This window comes from Eucyclogobius newberryi, unplaced genomic scaffold (genome assembly GCF_026437365.1).
Source record: "Eucyclogobius newberryi isolate DKJ021-1_F unplaced genomic scaffold, fEucNew1.0.hap1 SCAF_9, whole genome shotgun sequence".
Classification (NCBI taxonomy): Eukaryota; Metazoa; Chordata; class Actinopteri; order Gobiiformes; family Gobiidae; genus Eucyclogobius; species Eucyclogobius newberryi.
Window position 1 is genome coordinate 23,361,661 of NW_027316532.1, and position 17,352 is coordinate 23,379,012.

Here is a 17,352-nt window from a genome sequence, read left to right on the forward strand (position 1 = left end):
CTGTGGTTACCCCGCTTGGGCTCTCAACAGAGTGAAGAGAACCAAGAAGCAGGACAAAAGGGAAACTGAACAGAGAAGGAAGGGTGTCTCTATCCCTTATGTGTCTGGCCTGTCGGAAAAACTGCAGAGAATTTTTAGACAACACGAAGTCCCTGTTTATTTTAAACCAGGAAACACTTTAAGACAAAAACTGGTTCATCCTAAGGACAAGTTGCCGACTCAAAAACAGAGCAATGTAGTTTATTCGATCCAATGCAGTGAAGAAAGTTGTAAAGAACGTTACATAGGTGAGACGAAACAGCCTCTACACAAGAGGCTTTATCAGCACAGAAGAAATACTAGTTCAGGACCTCAGAGTGCCGTGCATCTCCATCTTGAAGCCTCTAATCACTCGTTTGAAGACGGTGAGGTGAAGGTTTTAAGCAGGGAGAAAAGATGCTTTGAAAGAGGAGTCAAGGAAGCTATTTTTGTTAAAAAAGAAAGACCTTCTTTAAACAGAAATGGAGGGCTCAGATTCTATCTTCCTGGTATCTATAATGGAATACTGAACCCCTGGAAAGGTAGAGGACCAGGACCAGGACATGTAGATGCTAGTCAGGTACTCAGGGTGGTTGAGCCAGGGTCTCACAAAGACAAAGAGGATTCTAATAGCCCATTAAGATTCTGAATAGGCTAGCTCGGTAGATACAAGGGGGGAGTTTCTGTTGAAACAAACAACTCTTTCTACTTCAGGAAGGCTCCGCCCAATGGGCGGGTCTTACCACAGAACAGTATTAATATCGGAGTTCTCGATCTAAATTCTTTTATTGACAATGACTCTTGGATGAGAGTCGAAACGTCTATTTTTTCAAACTGAGTCCAGATGACTACAACTGAAGCTTTTTCTAATATGGAACACGCCTGGACGAATGAGGGATTACACCGACACATTATCTGGTAATGGAAACCTTTTAATGTCGAGGTCCAATTCACTGGTTTCATCAGATTTGATTCAACTGGAATCTTCTGCCCGACAGTGTGTTGGTTCAATAAACTACGTGCAGCAAATGACAGCATAAGTTTTGGAGATCAATATTTTAAAATCATACATCTTTGTTGCTAATAACGTAATAAAAATGTATAAATTAAGAATAATAATACGAAATATAGCCGCAAGCGGCAATGATCGGCCCTCGCCACGCCGCCGCCACGCCGCAAGAGGAGGGGGCGCTAACGCGCCCCAATTGTCCTTTTATTACATCTACTGCTGAATCTGTGACGCTGTCACATCTTCTCCCCTTTGTTTTACCATCAAAAAGCTATTTTATTTTGAATTCCATGGCAAAATGTGCGGCTTTGCCGCACAGACACCGTGACTCTTTGAATGAAAATGTGGATAACTTTTGATGGTCCTGAAGATGAGTCTCACCAAATTTCAGGTTAATATGTCTAACGCCCTGGGAGGAGTTTGTGAAAGTCTAAAGTGTAAACATGTTCTGGCGATTTCCCCATTGGAATAACATGAAAGGTTTCGGTCATCGTTACGGCAACGCCATAACAATTATGACATGGGTCTCATTGACTTTTTTGATGGGGATGCCAAAATTGAGTTGTGTGTCAAATTTCATATAATTTCGCAAAACTAAACATTTAACCTCCATATAAAATCTGTAGGGGGCGCTGTGGCGCCAAATGAATTTATTTCACTTCAAGTAGGTTTAGGGCAAAGAGTTTAACAACTGATTCTTATTTGACGCAATTCGGACTTTATCTGCGCAAACGGCAGAAATTTTAAATATGGGAGATTTCTGAAATTCTAGCTACAGTTTGCGGCTTCGCCGCACAGAGACCGTGACAGGTATCAATGTAATTTGGATAACTTTTGATGTCCCACTCCTCAGTAGCATTTTCACCAAATTTCAGCTTTTTAGGGCCAACGCCCTGGGAGGAGTTCGTAAAAGTACGACGTTTGGAAAAGCTCCGAAGTCATGTTTAGCCATTTTTGAAGCAATATGGCCGACATTTGGTTGGGCGGACGGCGTTGCCGTAATAATATTTTTTACTTCTCTTGTCACCATCTACCTCGGCGCCAAATTTCATGATTCTACGATCAGATTTTTTTTGGGTCATTTCCCATCTCTCAATGCATTTTTGGTACATTTGGGGGCGCTGACGGCCAATTTTTTTTGTTTTAGAAAAGGGAAATAGCCAGAATGTAGAGAGGCACGATTTTTAGAGGTGTGAACATTTTTGTGACTTTTCGTCAATGTTCACTGGGTGAAAAATAGGGGGGTTGGTCCCGAGAAGAAGAAAGAAGAAAGAATAATATTCCGATGCGAAAACAATGTTTCCCATTTTTCAAATATCATAAACTATACATTTTCGGAAAGCGCTCGCGCTTTCCTACCTCATGGTGTGGGTCCCTGGTCACTGACGGGTACTTCCGTTAATTTTGAGTGGGCTCCGCCCACTTTGTGTTTTTGGCCCTCTATACAGTAATAATGTTCAATTTTTGCATTACATGCTTATATGCACGGAACATGCAAGAGATGGGGAACGTATTCGTGAGCTACTTTGCGCAAATGAGTGCTTTATATGGGGATGTAATGTAAAGTGCTCGTTTAGTGCGCACTTTTGCACGGGCTTCCATGTTCCATTTTCCTACTACTAATTAGTATGCACGGGGCGTGCATGAGTGAAGGAGTGCGTTAGTGAGTGTTTGGAAGTGGGCGAGCGCTTCGCGCTCGATTTCATGCGCACTACGCGCGCACTTTCGCAGCCGTGCTTCGCACGGCCTTACGAGATTAATAGGCCTCTCGCCAGCTTGTGGCGCTCGGGCCTAATAATAAATAAGAATAATAACAAAATAAAATAAGATATAGTAAAATAATAATAATAATAAAATAAATTGAAAATAAATAAATAATACATCAATACATTAAAATAAAATTATATATACAGTATATAAAAAAAAAAATATATATATATATATATATATATATATAAATAAATAAATAGATAAATAAATCAAAATCAAAATCAAATCCAAGCCAATCCAATCCAATCCAATCATCTTCCAATCTTCCAATCTTCCAATATTCCAAAATTCCAAAATTCAAATTCTCAAAATTCAAATTCTCAAAATTCCAAAATAAAATTCAAAATAAAATAATGTTTTAGTCTTAAATTGCACTTTTCCAGACACTCAAAGACCACATTCACACTAGGCAAAGTGGGTGAAGTGTCTTGCTTAAGGACCGTACGCTCTCTGCAGCTATTTCTATGGTATTTGCGGCTTCAGATTCAAGAAGTATCCAGGCCCAACCCTGCACATGAGAGATGAGTTTGTGTCTCAATACAAGGAGTATTTACACCTTAACTTTTATGAACATTTATATATGAATGTTTGACCGGCTCACGTCTTATGGAAATGCACGGAGTCTACAGCTGATATTCACTTTGAACAATGCACTCACGGTTATTCAGCTGTACTCCACTGTCTACGGCCTGAGATGAAAAAGCTTCATAAAAAACACCATTCATCCAAAAGTGGACAGGGAGAAGCGCCGAGGCAACGAGGAGGGGAAAGACAAAAGATTTTTTTTTTTGCTTTACTTTGTGTCTCAACATAAAAGCATGTACACCATAACCTCAACATGTTTATAACGGTTCCAAACACAAAATGAGCCTAGAAAGCGTAGCCGATTCTGCACGCTGCGAATGCTAACAACATCTAACATGAATACAAAAAGAAGACAACTGTTGAAACACAAGTCTGGCAATCGGGTTATCGTCACCATATATACGTCATTTGTGTTATTATACTCATCAGCGTAACAAGATAAGCCACGAGCTAGAACTACCGGGACAGTTTGACAGTTACAGTTTTTGACAGTAACAGGGAAGACAATGATCAAAACACTACAGATATTAGACCATTCAAACCCACCAAGACTATTACGTAATACTATAAAGAACTTGACACGCACTCGTCACCTTTTTTGGGCCACGCCATGTTTGCTAGCAGCTACGAGTAACTTTTTTGCGTCTGATCTGAGCTTATAGTTAACCCATGATAATCCCAACTGAGTCTACCACACATAATACCAGCCCACTCCGGCGTAATGGCACCGCCCGCCTCTAACAGTGTTTTTCTTTCACTCTTTCACTCCCTCCCCCCCGCGCCGCCGCCGGATACCGAAGGAAGCGAGGCAGTGGCGTGTTCAGCGGCAGACAGAGAAAGTTAGGGGTCTAATTTTGGCAGGCCAGGTTCACTTTTCCCCCCACATGCTGTTTGTTCTGCTCTTGTAAAAACAGATCTGCGGTGAAGGCGGAGGTACACGGAGGAGGGGGAGTCGCGAGGAGGAGCAGCGGCGGTGATTTATGTGCGATATTCTACGAGGAGTGAATGTGGAAATGTTAAATGAGTAAGGAATTATTAGTGAAATGGGGAATCGGGGCTGAAAGCGGACCAAATTGATGTTTTATTTAGTTTGAAATGGGGTTTGGCTTCACCGTTCATTTGTATAGAACATTTGATTTTATGTACGTTAACTCCAGAAAGCGTTTGCTCCCGACGTTCTCTGGGGATGACTCCGATTCGTTTATTTCGTTCTCATTTTTGAGCATTAGAGCACTTTTGTGTGGGGTGCGCCGGAGAGCAGCGACAGTGACAGAGCGAAGACCCCCCAGTTTTGAAGGCATACGAGTTGGCGTCTGAATCTTATCGACGGCGGTTTGTATAGATCAGTGGACAGGCCAGTTCCGGGTTAAAGAATCTATTTCCTGTGAACGTCTATGGAAGATAACGAGAAGCTGCAACCCATGAGTACTAATAAATCGAGCGTAAACCAATTTGAGCGCGTACAGTAGCTAAAACAACACCGTGCGACCGTTCACAACCTCACACGGTCCAACTCCGAGGCGCGAAAAGAGGATATTTTACAACCCTCCGTCACCTTAAATCTTTCTTCCCCTCCCGCTCCGGCGTTTCCCCTCCCGCCGCCGCGACGGTAACTCAAACGCCGAGGTTGTCAGCCCTGCCGTGTGTACTTAGGCCCGCTGCAGACGCATGGAAACCGAACCCCCCAAAAAGCCCAACAATATGAACTTCAGCTTGCGATGTGGGTGGCGGGAAATGTCGTCCGTCACGAAACTCGCCAGTGATATTCGTCGCGGTACGTCGTAAGACAGCGGTATTGTGAGCGAATAGACCGACGACAGCGACTGAAGCGGACGTGTTTTCGGACGGGACGTTTGAACAGCTGGCGAAGAGGTGAGGTAAGCGGGTCATCACGTGTCATCATTAGGCGACCCCGTCTCCTTGACGCCTGCCAGCCTGATCTGCGGCTAATACAGCGGCCGTGACAGTAATGACGAGCAGCACTGATGGTTGGGGCCCGTCTCCTGGCTCTCAAAGGAGGCCCCTGTCCCTTTAAATGATCGCTCTAATGACTGGAATGAACGGCCCGGCTCGTGTTTGCCCCCGCTTGGATTTACAAGGGTCTAAATACACACAGGAGGGTTTTATATTTTCAACTTGGTTCATGGGGCAAAACACTTTGAAGTGATAAATATAAAAGGTGCACTATGTAACGAGTGTGTAATGTTGATGCTGGGGAATGTTCCAAGATATTATAAACACTGATTTATTCAATTGCATGTTGTTAATACTGACAGTGATAAACTGATCTGACTCGTAATTCGATTTGGTAATGTCATGCGCTTGTTTCCATGGAGATAAATGAGGAAAATCCCATACGGCAAAGCAATTCAAGCCAAGTAAAAACATCTCCACCAGAAAAGTAAGAAAGTGCAAGTGAAAAGTATTGTAAAAAGTGACTGTGACTTTGGGGCACTACCACCAGGTCTGAGGGTAATTTAAATGTCTATAAAAAGCAACATTTCGAATAATGTAGCTGAACGCATCTAAATCCAATTCTACAAACAAATCCAAATTGTACGTGTTTTTGGACTTGAGTGATGGGAGTTACTGATCTGATACCAAGTAATACTACGGCGAAGTACTAAGCAATATCGATCCAATACCAATTTAGTACCAGTATGTTTTGGACTAAAAGGCAAAATGAAATACTAATGTAATAATAAGAATAATTCAACTTCAATGGGTTAGGATTAGGGTTACTTCAACATTATATTTGCTCCAGTCCTGCTCAAACCAATCCAAAAATTAAATATATGTGCGGAAAACTAAAATATGAACCGTACAGACATTTTTGCCTTACTTTTCTAAACCAGTAAAATATAGATATTTGGGTATTGAACCGCCCAATACTACACTAAACTAAAACTGCAAACTGTACATTATAGCACATTATATATACTAATCTCCAGTGTGAGCAAAAAATAAAGAATAAATGACAACTTATTTTACTTTACTGTTTAATAATCTCCGCACATTGCTTTGGTTATTATATAATTGCATCACTGTATAAACTTTCATTCGTCTTTTATGTATAATCCTCTGGTTTCTGAATCCAGACTTGTCCTCTTCAAACCCAGCTGCGGAGCCTCGTCGGGAAACACATCCACGTAAACAACATGTAAACAAACGTGAAGATGGAAACAGATGTGGACAATCGCATTCGGCTGTTAATAAATGTCTCTTGCTTTTTTTACCGCGAGTGGATTTAGAGAGTGTCTGATTTCCAGTGCGCGCCAGTTTTGGGGAACCTGGCACCGGCCCGCGGCTTTGGGGAACCTGGCACCGGCCCGTGGCTTTGGGGAACCTGGCACCGGCCCCGGCCCGCGGCTTTGGGGAACCTGGCACCGGCCCGCGGCTTTGGGGAACCTGGCACCGGCCCCGCGGCTTTGGGGAACCTGGCACCGGCCCGCGGCTTTGGGGAACCTGGCACCGGCCCCGCGGCTTTGGGGAACCTGGCACCGGCCCCGCGGCTTTGGGGAACCTGGCACCGGCCCCGCGGCTTTTGGGAACCTGGCACCGGCCCGCGGCTTTGGGGAACCAGGCACCGGCCCGCGGCTTTGGGGAACCTGGCACCGCCCCGCGGCTTTGGGGAACCTGGCACCGCCCCGCGGCTTTGGGGAACCTGGCACCGGCCCCACGCCATTGGGACATTTGTGAAAACTGTCCAGGCGAACCCGCTTTGATCCGCGCACAATCTAATAAAGTTTAGAAAGGATCGAACAGCGGGAAGACATCAGGACTGGACCAAAGAAATATTTGGGATTTGAGGAGATAGAAACTGTCAAAACAAAGTGGATAAGTGGGGCGCATTGTTTTGCCTGTTTTTTATTATGTGATTTGATTTGTCAGAATTGTATCAGCATGATCGTATTAGAAAGGCAAATCTGGCAATGATTGGCAGTGTTTTTAGGTCAAACAAAGACATATGGAAAGTTGTTACACTTTCTTGACTCGTGGTTTTGAACTGGTAACGGCTCCATGATAAAAAAATAATAATAATAATTCATTAAAAAAAGCAGGAAAAAATGTAGTCTAGTTCCCACCTAATTTTCAGTTATTTGATTCTAGAGAAAAACTGAGACAAAAAAAAAATAACAACAAAAATAAAAATTGGGTTCAATAACTTAAATACTCCCCCCCAAAAAAATACAATACAATAACTCCATTAAGCATTACCGTATTTTTCGGACTATAAGTTGCACTGGAGTATAAGTTGCACCAGCCAAAAAATGCATAATAGAGAAGAAAAAACATATATAAGTGGCACTGGAGTATGAAATGCGGTGAAAATAACAAATAATATCATATCAAGTCGCTCCAGAGTATAAGTATATAAGTATAAATATAAGTATAAGTCACTCCGACCAAAACTATGAAAGAAGGTGCGACTTATAGTCCGGAAAATACGGTAAACAGGTTTTGTTCCGGTGCTTCATTGTGCAGACAGCCCAAAGTCAGAGTAGCTTTAGGTGAGAAGATTTGATCATTTACTGCATCAGAATATATTTGTTTTTTAACAACTCATTTAAAGAAGTCCCCAACTATTTTCTCATGAAGTAAATTGTGTTTCTCTCCTGACAGAACCAGACCACAACTACTGTCCTCATCTAATCACAAAACATTTTATCTCTTGCAAACTTTATGAGTCCCTATACGACCCTTTGAGAGCTAATTGGCTGTGCAAGGGTGGTCCATCCCGATTTAGAACATCTGTGCACGTGAATATTAGCGATGTGCCAAGGAGTTTATGTAATCTAGGAAGTTAGATTTAAATACCAACTTCCTAATTTCACGGTTTGAAAGTCGGCTTCAAACACACAGCCATGTTATACTCGTAAGATTTTCCCAGGAGTACTTAATCCATTATCGATTGTGCTGTGTTAAACGTGAGTGGAGAGTACAAAGTCTTTGCTCAGATGTGGACCATGTGAGGCGGGCCGGCGGGCCAAAGCACATCGTTACAGCCTCGTATCAAATATTAATTACCAGCTGCGCATTCAGACAGGAAATCATAAGGTTGACTCATTCACTAGACTCTCCTGTGTACAACTGGGAGAGCAGCTGCTGCAAACTGCAAGAGCGTCTGTTTGATCAAATCCAACGTACAAACCAAATGGATTCAGCCATTTGTTTAGCGCCGAGTGAAATAGAAAAGAAAACACAAAGAATGTATGTTGGAAAAATAAAGAAGGAATTATGGGAAATACATACAAGTAAAAAAGTATCAAATGGAAAGAGAAACATATATAGTTTTAATTAAATGTGTTATCATGTGTCTATTACCGTATTCCGGACTATATAAGCCAAAAAATGCATAATAGAGAAGAAAAAAACATATAAGTTGAGTATGAAATCCGGTTGCAAGTGTGAAAATAACAAATAATATCACATATAAGTCAGTAAGTATATGTAGTATAAATATAAAAAACTATGGAAAAAAATAAAAAAAATAGTTCGGAAAATACGGTATATCATGGCCCTACTACAGATTTAGAAAAAAAAGTTGTATTGCCATTGTCCTTGAATAAAACTTAAGCGATATGAAATGCACTCTTCAGTTACAATACGTTTTAGGCAAAGTTTACCAAATTGTGAGGAAAAAATCATCACATTTGAGCAGGTCCGGCCCAAGCCTTCAGGGGGCCCTAAGCGAAAACATTTTTGGGGGCCCCTCACCACGTCATCAGAATCAGTTTTATTGCCATTGTCAGTGAACAATTCACATATGGGAACTTTCTTCAACGCAAACAAAGCGCACCAAAACTCCAGGGCATCCGTTTGCCAGTTAGTTTATTCTCAACACCTCACGAGCTCAAATATTGATAACTTAAATCCCACAATGCAACTTGGTATTCCGCTGACATCACCTCTACTCCCTGTACAAATAACACACGTTCCAGATACGTTTTTGGGCGTATTTGTGGGCGTTAAGGGTCGACAGCCACATTAGCAGTTTAAATTAATGAACAGGGGGGGTCTGGGGGCCAGAGATTTTCAGACCTTTTTTGGGTCTTCTGCTGCATTTTAATGTGGTCCAGCCGGCTAAAATAAGAGTAAAAAGTTGAGGTTGTAATGCTATAAAATGATGATGTGATGAAACTGTGCCAGGAGAAAATGACTAAATTCAGTTATTAATACAATAGTGTACTTAATTACTCAATACAATATTGGCTATGAAAAATAATTATGGTCAAATTGATTCATTTTAACTGAAAATGTAAAAGTAATAGTAGTAATATCCTTACTAATTTATCTTTTACTGCTCCCAACTGTTCCTTCTTGCCAAAGTGACAAAACAAGTTATATTAAATTAAACAAATGGCATAAGCATTGCTTGATAACACTCATAAAGCTACACAGTGCAAACATGTTATTCCCAGAGAATGACCAGAACTAGAAGTGAAGGTCCAAACCTCGCTTTAGTGAAGAGACTGCGTTTCTGCAACTTTGCCACTTTTGTATAAAAATATATAGTATTATTCTATAACAGACGTAATCATAATATGTCTGGTTATTTTTCACTATCAATTTATTATAATTTATAACAAATAGTCTAATGATGCTTTTTAAATACATGTAAATGTTTTATTGCTCTATTAAAAGTGAATTACAATATAAATGTTTGTTCTGATCAGAACGTCACACACTGGACTCCTGCGTGAAACAATGCTGCGATGTGATTGGCTGATGGACCTTACGTGCATAAACCATTACGTTCCTCTCATTGCACGTTAAGAAGTCAAACAGACATCACGAGTCACGATTGATCTCACACATGGTGATGTGAGGGAGAGGGACGCAAACTCAAACCTGCTCATCTCTAACTGAGGCTGCACAGGGGCCCGGGACAGGGGCCCGGGACAGGGGCCCGGGACAGGGGCCCGGGACAGGGGCCCGGGACAGGGGCCGCACACTGTTCACTCCAAAGTCTCACGTCAGAGGTTCTGGACGAGACGGCGCTCGTCCGGACCGGATCTCCGCCTCTTAGTGTCCTGGGCCATAGAGGCCCCTCACCGGCCTCACCTGCAGCTAACACTACCGGGCTGGTGTAAATGTGAAGCTTATTATCTTTCATTCAGACACATATTATGCGCGGTGCAGAGCTCTCGTTTCCTCCAGCCTGAGCGAACTAACGTGACAGAATCGTGTTGTTTCAAACAGCAGCATTAACCGTCTCTTTGTAAGAGAAGTTCAATACCTGGAGAGTGTTGTTGAGTTTGCAGTTTCTTTACATTGTCAAGAAGTTTCTTCTTTCGTTTTTCGGCACCAGGAGATATATTCCTCTGGACATGAGGACCACGCAGGGACCACGTTCTGTTGTGTTTATGTTTTGCTCTCGATCGCCTCGCGCACAATGAAGTTGCCCAATCAGCGCAGGTTTGGTGTCTTGGTTGCCAGATTGTCATTACAAATAAACACGGTTTGTGCCTTATATGTTACCGCTGTGTGTCGCTGCCGCGCCAGCAGCGCTACTACACTAGTGGCGCACGCTGCGCTTGCACTTCGCATAAGACGGGTTGCCAGATTGGGGGCCCTATTAACGCCTCGGGGCCCTACGCGACTGCTTAGTTCGCTTATAGGCTGGGCCGGCCCTGCATTTGAGAGAAAAATGTGTCTAAAAAAGAGGAAGATGTGGTTTTGAGTGATCCTGCAAAACAACGCCCGCTTTTTAGAATTCTACAACTCAAATGAAGACGCAAAGCAAGACATTTTGTGGTCGAAACTATAGCCGGCGATACTAATACGACGAGTTGGCCACTGGTTCGATCTAGGACAGCTCCATTTAGTTATTCATTCGCTGTAAAATCCTCTCAAACTTTGATTCATACGGTAAAAGAACGCGTCTCGCTACTGCACAGGAAGACGCCGATGCCAAAAACTGCCAAAAACTGCCAAAACCCCCGACGGCGCGGGGGAATTTACTTTGATGAGCTGCGTTTTGGGCCCGTGGGAAACAGCAGAAATAGACGGAGAGCAAACTTACGTGGGCCGTCCTGGCAGAGGTGTGGGGACGGGATCTGCAACAGAAGACAAGGAGGATTTTGAGCACAGGATCCGCGATATTGTTCCCAGATTTCTTTACGCTCGCGCTTGCCAACATCAGGCAATAGTGAGTCTGCGGGAGACCTTCAGCGCGCAGCCAAAAGTGTTGTAGGAAAAGTTAAATAGGAAAATAAACGTCAAAGTTTGCATCACAGAGTACAAAGAATAAATTGGGTGTAATACAATCTGTGAAAGTAACGGCATTTGTGGTGGACATCGAGATAGCAGCTGTCACTTGTTGTAAAAAGTGAATAAAACAAACGGGATAATCAGACATTTTTAGTGGTGAAAAAAATGGTTAAAAAAAGAAAAATAAATAAATCCCAGCTACTTTAACCTGTTACCACCCACCTATTTTCGCCCTGTGCACAATGGTTGGACATACCCAAATGGCATTGCTTATTAAAAGAGGATCTTATGTTCCACATGCAAGTGTGATGCATCATTAGAAAGCTTAGGCCTTCTAGTTTCTGCAGATGTGCACATGACATGGCTTCAGAACTTACACTACAGAGGCCCAAACATAAACAAAACATCCTTTTTTAGTCTCGCCTGAATATTGTCAATTTGTAATGGTCCTGAGCATGACATATTTCATTGTGTGCATATGCTGTTCACTGTACATGATGTTTATCTTGTTGACAACAACTGTGTAAAGTTTCAGATCTCTAGGAACAGGCATTTTGGTGCTGTTGACCTTTTTGTATCAAAAAGTATATTCGGAACAAGTGATCAAAATATGTGCCAACTGTGCCAAACTGTTTTATTACAATTTTAGCTCCTCTATGATCATAAAACATACATTTTGATGTTTTGTAGGCCACTAATAGCAATTATAACCGCTAAAAAAAAAATATGTGAAAATGTGTAAATATGAGTTTACCCATGAATTTCCCATATGGAGGTTAAAAAAATAAAATAAAAATTATAATATTTTTATTTTATTTTTGTATTGGTATAATAATACATATATCTAACAAAATGCACGTCCAAAAGGCTAATAAACTCAGAAAACGTTATGCGCAAAATCCTGCCGAGAAATCTGGCTCTTTACAGCCTTCCCGGAGCCTTACGCACGAGAATACAGAACATTCTGTGTCAATAAGCCCTTTGTCCCGCCTATCAGGACAAAGGTCTCCTTATTGGCTAGAATAATATGTCACTCAAAGTCCCTTGCGTGCCTGTTAGCAGAAGCTAAGGGCTAAAAACAAAGATGGACGCGCGCTTCGGAAGCGCCGCATTTTTTTCCTCCGGAGGCTGTAGCAAACAAACCCGGTGACAGAAAAATTCGTGGATGGTCTCATTCTGTAGGTAACAGTCTAAGGAAGAGATCGATGTCAAACACTATCGTATAAGTCAAACAGGTCATTTGTTATGGACGGAGAAATGCGCCGGACAAGCGCATTCTCGTCCGGCGAGAAACGAAGAAAAGTTTGTTTACTTGACAATATCTCGAAATCGGATAACTTCAGGAAAAATACAAGTGGATATTGTTTTTCAATGATTCCTTACGGACAGACTGAGTGCAAGGATGTACAGAATTAAAGCCGTTTCGTCCGTCATAAACAGCAAACAGGTAGGACATGCGTTTGTAAAAGTTGAGACTTTCTCACAAACTATTGGCAATTGCTTCTTGGGGCATATTATTCAATGTAAATCAATGACATATTCGTTTTGTTGAGAAAATAAGCTTTAAAATGATGTATGGCTTGCTGGTATTGACCACGGAAATAAAAGTGATGATGTAAGAGAATATTTGAGATATAGAAAATGTTCGCCGGCGGACAGGTGGGTGGTGAGGTGTTGAAAATAAAGTCATTTTTGTGGATTTGCCAAGGAAAGTTTTCATAGTAAAACTGAATACGGGCTGTCGACTAAAAGTTTTATTAGTCTTATGACCATTTTATTAGGATTATATTATATTTATATGTGCAACTGTAAAAGAGAGATGACATGGAGTCCGTTAGGTGGAGTTTTGGGAGTGAATTGTGAGTTTAATCTATATTTTTGAATTAGAAGATAGGAGGAGTACTTCTCTACATACAAGCTTGTTATTGTGCAAGCGCATGATGATTTATGGACTTTTGTCTGTGCCACGCCCATGTCAGGTGATTCATCAATACAACGGGCGTGTCTTTAGCCCTTTTGACCATATTCTTGTGACTTGACTACATATCTATGGTCTTTTATTGGTTTTATCCTGGTACAAGAACATAACTTTCCAGGCATTCACCATTCAAATTACCGTATTTTCCGGACTATAAGTTGTTTTTTAATAGTTTTGGCGATTTATACTCCGGAGCGACTTATATGTGATAGGCGACACAAAGGAAGAAGAATTCAGTGGATTTAGTGATTTGGGGTAATACTGATGCTTTGCTAAACTTGTTAGCATGTTCTTTATGCTATAGTTATCTGAATAACTGTTAATATTTTAAATTGCATTTCAAAATTAAATGTCTGTTCTTGGTCTTGGACTTTATCACATAAATTTCCCCAAAAATGCAACTTATCCTCCAGTGAGACTTACAGTATATGTTTTTTTCTTCTCTATTATGCATTTTTTGGCTGGTGCGACTTATAATCCGGAAAATACGGTAGTCATTTGAATCAAATAGTCAATATAACCATGTTCAATTAAGAAGGTTTTCAAAAATCCATCATCTTATATTTTTGTCTCTGGTGAGGGTTCATTCTGTTAATTTTTAGCAGCCAAAACATGTAAAACAGGTAAAAAAAACTATTCAGTCCCATAAAAACATAGAATATTTGTGTCCCGCCCATTTTCAATTGGGTCGGACACATGCAATATAAACTTTTTGACAAAACGCGATATTCTCTCACCAAACTTGACAAACAGCACCCCGGTCGTGGACACCGTCCCGTGACTGTTGGTCGCCACGCACTGGAAGTATCCCGTGTCCGTCGTGTCCAGATTGCGTATGCGGAGCCTCGATCCGTACGCCATGGACCGATACGACACCCTGCGCGGCTCCTGCACGACCGGAGCGTCGTTCTTCAGCCACCTCACTGTGGGCAGCGGGTTTCCGGACACGCGGCAGAACAGCTCGGCGGTGTGGCCCAGCGACGTGGTTATGTTGTTCATGGGAGCTTCAAGGCGGATGAAATAAGGCCCTGGAAAAGCAGAGGAGAACAATGATTCATGAGGGCGATAAAGATGGTGAGAGAAGGGCAGAACGTGTGCGACGCGAGGGCCAAGAGTGTGTCAGGTGTGAAGGGATTGAGATAGGAATACCAATAGGAGCGCGGGATGTATCGCTTTACGCTCAGGCCAAGGGGAAATGCATAAATCAAGTCGCACTTACTGCACTCCGCGAAAGCCAGATATGAAAACACTGCTGCACTTTATATTATGGACAGAGGTGGATCAAATTGTGCGGATACTTTAAACTAATATTACCGTATTTTTCGGACTATACATTTTTTTCATAGGTGCAGCTTATACTTATATTTATACTTATATACTTATACTCCGGAGCGATTTATATGTGATATTATTACTTATTTCCACGATTGCAACTGCATTTCATACTCCAGTTCAACTTATATGTGTTTTTTTCTTCTCTATTATGCATTTTTGGAGCGGTGCGACTTATACTCCGGTGCGACTTATAGTCCGGAAAATACGGTTCTGGATAATGGAGGTAAAACGGAGTGCGTAAGTAAGTAAAGTAAGAGCAAAGAATGATTGGTTTCAGGGAATCAAATGTCTCAAGGTCAGTTTATAAAATAGACAAACACAAAAATACAGAGTTCTGTTTTAAAAGACAGGTATACTAGTGTTTGCACATTTTGGACTGGTATTGTACTGCATTGAGTCTTGTTAATGTGATTGACAGCAGGATTTAATTTAGTGACATATTCAGTTTAAAAATAAAACTGTACATAAGAGTTCTTTGTCTCTGCACGTGTAAGAACTCTTCAAGCTGGACTAACATCTCAGTCATCGTGGCCTCCCTAAAAGCACCTCTAAGTAACTTTAACTGCTGGTTTTGTTGTGTTGTAAACAGGCAAAACAAAGTAATGCATAACTTTGGATTTTGACGTGGTTTGAATTAGAAAAATAACCAAATATCAAATAGACAACAAACCAGCCTGTGACTCATGTGCACATAAAAGATGAAAAAAAGAAAGGTTAAGAAGTTCAAAGTCAACTTTTTTGGTGGTAGGAGGGTCCGCCACCTTCTTGTCTCCATGGAAATGTTATTGCCTGGAATGTTCCACTGTATGGCATTAAACATCTCTTGCCCAATGGAAACAAGCAGGGGATAGTTCCATGTCAGATCTGTGGAAAGCCTGCTCACAGTTTATTGATTTAATTTAGGATAAAAACTTCCGGAACTGTAAAAATTTAGCATACGTCAGCTTAATACCATACTGTGAAACATTCTGCTGGATGAAGCAGAACTACCGTATATTCTGGACTATAAGTCGTATCGGAGTATAAGTTGCACCAGCCAAAAAAAAAAAACATATAAGTTGTACTGGAGTATGAAATGCGGTTGCAAGTATGAAAATAACTAATAATATCACATATAAGTCGCTCTGGAGTGTAAGTATATAAGTATAAATATTAGTATAAGTCGCACCCCGGCCAAAACTATGAAAAAAGGTGCGCTTATAGTCCGGAAAATACGGTAATGTAACTGGATGTACACACGGACATGTCCTGAAGTCACAGTCTTCTGGGTCTTCATAACTCAGCATCAAATTAGATATAGTTTGGGTCTAGATACAGCTAATATAATAATAATATAGCTAACACATGACAGGCAGAGCAATATGTTCTTCACAGAGACACAGAAGAAAGGCTACATACTATAAATATACATACATATACAGTATCATGAACAGAATGTTGCTTTAAGGCCGCATAAGCAAACTACACAGAAAGTTCATCAAACAAACAGGATGTATGGAAAAAACATCAACATATTTCCGGATAGTGGCGAGGGCAGCGCATAGTTGGTGGTCACAAAGAGATTTGGAGGGCCACCTAAGAGTTTAATGTTCAGAGAAAACACTGGTCTGGAAAGTTCTCCCGACCCCGTCTCAGGTATGCAGAAATGCTCGGGACCGGCCAGAGTAAACAAGGTGGAAAAACACACACGCGGATCAAAAATTCAACTCCAAATCTAACGTGTAATGAGGATTAATGAACAACTAGGGGCAGATTTCCACAAGGCTCTTGGTGGTGAAGGTACAGCAGGCCGAGGTATGGAACGTCTCGTTCAGGGGCAAATAAAAACGATAAAAACATCCTTAGTTTTGGTAATGGAGGAATTTAACATTTTAAAGTTAGAATCCAAATCAAAACACTTAAATCAAAATACATCTTTAGTTCATTAACAAGAAAAAAAAAAGAAATACAAAATAATCTGTCTCGTAAAGTGACGAAAATAGCATACATCATGTAAACTATCCATGAAAATATACCTTTCATAACTGTAGAATCGATTAAAACAAATTAAATGGTATATTCTTTGAACAACTTACTGAATTAATCAATTGATAAACCCACATAAGTATTATACTGTAATTATTGTTCTTATTATGGAACATGTGTCTGCACTTTTGACCTTAAAACAGATGAAATAAATAACAATTTTAATCCTCTAAACCAGGCATGTCCAAACTAGGGCCCGGGGGCCAAATGCGGCCCTCAGACCAATTTTTTTTGGCCATCCAGCTTTCTGCTATGTCGGCCCAAACAACAAAAAGTAGTACTTTTTACTGTGAAATTGGGTAAATTCAGGCATATTGATGTTATACAACCTAATATTAATGTTCTAGGGCTAATTAAAGGTGTGGAGGCTCATCGCAATGACGTCAAATGCAAAATTTCGAATGATTCACTTTGTCAT

At 41.1% G+C, this 17,352-nt stretch overlaps 1 protein-coding gene across 1 annotated transcript in view; it reads right to left on the bottom strand.

The window, feature by feature from the left end:
• ror1 (receptor tyrosine kinase-like orphan receptor 1) overlaps positions 1–17,352 on the bottom strand; it is a 156,144-nt gene that overhangs the window by 29,103 nt on the left and 109,689 nt on the right. The window contains exons 3-4 of the mRNA XM_072439164.1: positions 14,312–14,602; positions 11,409–11,442 (exon numbers count right to left, since the gene is read on the bottom strand). Of these exons, the coding sequence (XP_072295265.1) occupies positions 11,409–11,442; positions 14,312–14,602 (325 nt within the window). The remainder of the gene's footprint in view (positions 1–11,408; positions 11,443–14,311; positions 14,603–17,352) is intronic.